At 43.4% G+C, this 6,000-nt stretch overlaps 1 protein-coding gene across 3 annotated transcripts in view; it reads right to left on the bottom strand.

The window, feature by feature from the left end:
* Nucleotides 1-348: 348 nt before the first annotated feature.
* The window catches only part of LOC138468309 (zinc finger protein 318-like), a 295,350-nt gene continuing 289,698 nt past the window's right edge, over nt 349-6,000 (bottom strand). For 2 of the 3 annotated variants that reach the window (XM_069608803.1, XM_069608804.1), the window contains exon 10: nt 349-5,707. In XM_069608803.1, coding sequence (XP_069464904.1) covers nt 3,479-5,707 — 2,229 coding nt within the window. In that variant the 3' untranslated portion in view covers nt 349-3,478. The remainder of the gene's footprint in view (nt 5,708-6,000) is intronic. The other variant, XR_011268240.1, reaches the window with a different exon arrangement.

Below are 6,000 nucleotides of genomic sequence, written 5' to 3'. Positions count from 1 at the left end.
TCAAGTGAGTAAAGTACAGTGTAGAAACGTATGGCCAATGAATGTAGTTCATACGCAAGTAAAACCACTGTTATAGTAATTCGGTATTATTCTGTGAAGGGAATAAAACAATGAACAGCACCAACAACAGCAGGGAAGCACTTTTCAAGACGTGTAATACTTTTCAGAGGCCTAAAGGCTTTAGCAGTCCATCCCTATCTAGGTAAAAGTTCTTCAAAATCAGATTTGAGTGCAAAGCAGGTAAGGCACAGCAGCAGAAAAGTCAAAGTTCCAGAGGATTCTTCGAATACAAGTAATTGGCAAGCTTTTGTTGATAAAATAAGATTTTAGGGCCTTTGTAGAAGGCTCACTGAATGTGCACAAGCATTAGGCCTGGGTGAACGTGTATGGGCGAACACCCAAACGCTGGAATCAGCACTCCAGCAAATAAATGAGCAACACAACGACTCATGGTAAGTATTACCAAGAGTCCCACAGTACCTTAGGAGTGATGAAGAGGATGAAGCTGGACACCTTCACGATGCAGCAGCTGTAGACCCGGTCACCTGTTCCTTGGTCGTGGTGAGAAAAGGAGGACTCTTGAAGGTATGTCGCAGCAGCATTCAAGAGAGGGGACTTCCAACAAAGGATTCTTCGAACTCCAATGCAGATCTGTGGTTTTGGGGACTTTTTACAGACACCAATGAAGAACTGGTACCGCTCGGTCAATCCACCCCGCTTGCTCGGTCCTGCACTCTGGGGAGGGGAATCTTGCCTCTGGAGGTCCTGAAGGAGTCCACCAAAGTTTCAGGAAGATTAGTTTGTGGCAAGACGATGCACTGCAGAATAGTTGTAGGTCCCAGGGTATACGTATTTTGCAGCCCAGGAAGGTCGCAAGTCGTCATGGGATGGCTCAAATTGTGGGTCGTTTTATGACTGATTATGCCCACCAATCCAAGGGAGGAAGTCGTCCTCTTTGGAGCTTCCCAGACGATTTGAAAACACAGTCAGGACAGCAAAGGTTACTTCCAACGGCTTCTCTGGTTGCTGGAAGGTACTATTAGGCATTTCTGGCCATCGCCTTCTTTGGATCTTCATTTCCAGAGGTGGACTCAAGTCTGTGCACCAGGAAGTCAGCATTTTATCCAGCAACCCAGCGAATCAGCAATCACTCATGCTACATGTAATCTTTGGGGGGGCGGGACAGCCAGCCATTCAGTTGTAATTGGTTCCAGGCAAGCATTGCAGAAGACAAAGACCAGCAGAGTTTTGCGACCCTCCCATGCTTCCTGTCCTCACAGACACTCTGGAGCCTTGGCAGGCTTCGCACCGAAGACTAAAGTCCAAGTAGGACCCTCCCCCCACCCTGCACAGCAGTAGGACCAAGAAAGGACAAGCCATCATGAATTTGCAAAAAAAAAAAAAAGCCACCATTTTGGGTCGGTGACCCTTTGATATATTAGAGCGGCGGTGAACACAGCCCAGGGTAGGAAAAATACACAAAAGTCAGTAGAATATATCTACTGCCATCAGCCATTCAGATGAGCTAGTCACCGTAACTGAAAAGTTACAGGAGCACTGAGAAACAAATATCTGAATATGGCACTGTGGTGTGAGAGATAAAAGCATCTTTAAATCAAAGCCAACATTTAACGACAATTTCTAACTATTCCAAAGACTAACACAAAGGCCAGCTCTGGAAAAATCAAACTTTCTTAAATAATTGATCAAGGTTTGTGAGAAATGGAAAAGGGCATCAAAAGCCAGAAATACCAATTCCTGAAACAAGGTGTCAGCTACGCATGAAGGATCCAAGACAACTTCTACCTGCCCAGCCCTTTAACTTCAGTTTGGGAACATCGGTATCCCTAAGACTACAGCAAAGGCAATACTGGGATAACGCAAACGTAGCTTTGAATTTGTTCTAGGTATTTGTAACAGGCCATATGGATTTTTCAAGCACTTGCTTGTGACTAATGGCATCTAAATGCTGAACAGTTTCAGAGATGGGTGATTCATGGAGTCAGCTGCTGAAAACTGCAGGTCATAACACATGATCACAAAATACATATCAAATATCAAAATTGAGGTAAACTGAAGGAGTGTGATTTGTATTGCAAATACACCTCCCATTTCATGTATGCAGAATAAAGTACATCTAAAAAATGTCATTGCCTAGTACGTCACACACAGATTTAGCGTTTAAACTACTCAGCTGGTTAATGATGGAGCTCGCATGTTACCTTCCAATGTGGCAAAAAACATCCCACTATGACACAAGAAGGCAATTTAACACATAGTTGGAAACAACCATCAATTGTAGCCATAACCAAAATTCTGGCCATCATTTATTTTTATTTCAAAGTATTTACTATGTGTGCAAACTGTAATCAGTAAAACAGGTAACCCAACCACAGACACATTTTAAACAGATCGGCCCATTGGAAAGCAGCTCTGCCTGTGGAGCAAGTCAGCGGATGTCTCAGACACCAACGGTTGAGAGCTTTCCACTTCAAGCTTGGGAAACTGCTAAATGGGAAACAAAAGAAGGAACTGAAGTCAGAGAACAGGAAAAGAAGAGGAATTAACGCAAATGATGCCAGGTGGTCGCAAGTGCCAGGAACGGTGGCCACATTTCTAGCAAACCTTACCTCATACAACGCTCGAAGCTCGCCACTCTGCATGTCCCGGCGATGTGACACACACATACTGCAAGTTAACTGAGCATCATTGCAGAAGGACATTTTAAAGCAGTAAGGAAACAAATACAGCAGTCATGATAATACAGAGATCATCACAACACTTTAGAAAATACAATTAAAAAATAAAGAAAACACATTTGTAATATTTATGAATTAAAGTACAAAACGCAATTGTCAGTTTTGTTAGTCAGCGTGCCTACCAAACATTGCAAACCAAATTTGATATAATAAAATACAAATGAGGTGTTCTCTTTTTGGACTCAGATTTGCACATACAAAAGATCTGTTTTCAATCATTAGCTATATACGCAGAGACAATCGTAGCTTTTAATTGATTTCCTTGGGGTAAATTAGGAAGATACCTTTCTCTTAAATATGGCATTTTATTTTATTCATAAAGTATGTACACACTCTTAATAAACATGTGTTATCCCTCTCTCTCTATATATATATATATTTATTATATAAAGGTCTTTTTAAAAGACATGTATTTCTGTTGATGACTTGGAAAAGATCTAATCATTTAAACTTTTAATATTTAATTTTCTCTCCTTTTCATCAAGCCAGGTTGTGCTCAATTACTGTGCAATATGTCAAGCATGAACAACATAAGAAAGCAAGACTTTAAGAAGTTATGAAGCACAATTTAGGGCAAAGAATCTTTCAAAACTTAACTGCCACTAACAACTCAATTTTGTATCCAAAGTCTTGAAAATAACGCATTTCTGATCCAAGTAACAACAATGGGTCCATACAATCTATCACGATCAAAGCCCACAACTCTAGCCCTTTGTGCCTCAATCACTCAGGTAGGCTGCCTCTTCAGAAGAGTCCACTGGGCTGTCCGGACAAACATCAGAAGGAGCAGGGTTGCCACTGCCAGAGACCTGGTCTGGTGCAGCAGTCAGCAGGTCACTCATCATTTCTTGCTGCCCAGAATCATCAGAATCCTCACCCACAGAAACAGTCAGCATGTCGTCTAGGGCGGGATCTAAACATCCAGCTTCATCTCTTTGAGCAGCTAAATCAGCCGTTTCGGAGACTGCATGTGATATGCTCAAGTGTTCATTTGCCACCTCAGAGTCCCCTAAAGCCACACCACTGTATCCCTTTCCTAACCGGAATACCAGAGGTTGTGGGTATCTGCCCTGAAGATGTGTCTGCACCTGGCTGTTTGGACCAAGTGTAGGTGGGGTGTCATGGTTGCTCCATGCCTGTCCAGGTGAGAAATGAACAGAGCTTATTTCTGTCGAATCATGTCTCATATTCTTTGCACACACGCCTGCCTGGTTTGGAATTTCCACAGCAGTTGAGCCTTTTCCGTCTAGGCTAACGCTGTTGTTGACTAAGCTGGGATGATCCTGGCTGGACTGCAACAGAGAAGTTGCAAGCACATAAGTTCTGCTATGGGAGGAGGCCTCTGAGGTTTCCATCGTCAATGTAGTACCTTGGTCACGGTCTCCTAGCACAACTAGGGATTTTAATTTTACTTCCTCTGCATAGTCGTGTGTATAGTCTGCCCAACTCAGCGATTTTGGATCCTGGTTATCATCAGCTTCTGATACCTGGGACTCGAGTGGCAAATCCAAAGTGTCTTGCTCTGTGTCCTCTGACGCAGTCACACATGTATCTGGATTCACCAGAGAGCTTGCATAGTCCTGCTGTGTAGAATCTTGCCTACTCTGCAATTGTAGCTCCAGATTATCATCAGTTTCTGATACTAGGGACTCCATTGGTACATCCAACGTGTCTTGTTCTGGGTCATCGGATGAAGTCACACACAGTTCTGGGTTCACCAGAGAGCTTATATTGTTCGGACTACTAGCCTGATCTTCTGCTGTTAGGATAGTTTTCTCTTTCAAGCTGGGAGAAAATGGTACAGCGCCACTGAACACGTCTTTGTCTCTGACTTGGTAGGCAATGCACATTGCAGAACCTAGGTGCTCCTCGATTTCAGTACTTACTGCGTTAAGTTTGTCAGTAGGTTGAAGCTGCAAATCTTTGGAAGGGTGAGATGTTTCAGTAGTTGGGTGAAAGCGATCACTTTGAGTCCACATTTGAGGAGTCTGCTTTGCTTTCATAGGAGGAAGTAAATCACCACCAGTTTTTAAGTCCAACATATGTTTTGCTGATTTTGACTTGTCATGAAGGGACACACCAAAGGTTTCCTCTTGATCCAGTGTCATTGGGCTCCTAACTGATTTTTCTTGGGTCTCAGAAGCTGGCAGATCTTTCTTGGTTTTACAGAGAACTCCCACTCGATGCTCGACGGCCACTCGCAATCGTGCGTGGGAAGAGGAATCACTTACCAGTGCTTTCAGAACGCTCTCAGTCTTCCTCACAACAGTCTGGTCACCATCTGTTGCCTTGGCCTTGCCAGGGTCCACAACATCCGGTTTGCATACATTTGGAAGCAGAGGAATGGGCTTAGTGCAAGGCCCCGATTTTATGGACAAAAATGTGTTCAAAGGAGCTGGCTTTCCGATGCTGGTAGTTAAACACGGCCTCTGAACTATGGATGGGACAGGTAAATTGGGCCGTATTTTGGCCTGCGCACAAATAACCGGCTTCTTAGCAAATGTGAGGGTTATGGGCTTCAGCTTGCCAAATTGGACTGGATTAGTTGTTTTATTATCCACCCGTGTGCTCCCATTGATGTCCTTGCTTGCAGAGGACCCTGCAGTGAATGGGCCAGCAATCATGGTCTCATTTTTAGACAGGGTTTGCAGTTTTTCATTCTTTTCAGGTTCTAGCCTTAAAACTTGAAGCTGTCCAGCATTGCTGATCACACTCTTTTGGGAAGAGTCCTCGTTACGAAGTTCCTTGTCATGAACAATCCCACCAAAGTCATTTGTATTCCTTGCTACCTTAGGGTCGGGAGCTTTTTCATCCTCTCTTGTAGTTTCTTCTCCCTTGCGTTTCATTTCTCTCTCTCTGCGTCGCTTTGCTTCCGTGGCAGCAGCCATACCTGCTTGCCGGTCCAGGTTTCTTCTCTCTTCATAGAGGAGATGTCTTTCTAGATACTTCTAGGGGGAGAAAAAAAAGTGTTTCAGTATACAAAAAACACTACATAAAATGAGTTTGTATATTCAATCTCAGTGTAACAAGGAAAATAAGGAATACCAAAGAGAACAAGCACGCTCCTCAAATATTAATTACATACCGCAAGAAAACCTAAAGGCAGGTGGGTTTTTTATTGCCAGCGCACAAGTAGGATGTTTAGTAAGTGATCACAATATGAGGAGTGCAGCGAGGAAAAAGGACTACAAGCAGCTTCAGAGAAGGATTGCAGCATGGAGAATGACTGTGGGGTGAAAAG

Source organism: Ambystoma mexicanum, chromosome 4q, assembly GCF_040938575.1.
Source record: "Ambystoma mexicanum isolate Mex_15411 chromosome 4q, UKY_AmexF1_1, whole genome shotgun sequence".
In the NCBI taxonomy this organism is placed as follows: Eukaryota; Metazoa; Chordata; class Amphibia; order Caudata; family Ambystomatidae; genus Ambystoma; species Ambystoma mexicanum.
The sequence above is the reverse complement of the archived record's forward strand: the minus strand, read 5'-3'. Positions and strand labels throughout refer to the sequence as shown.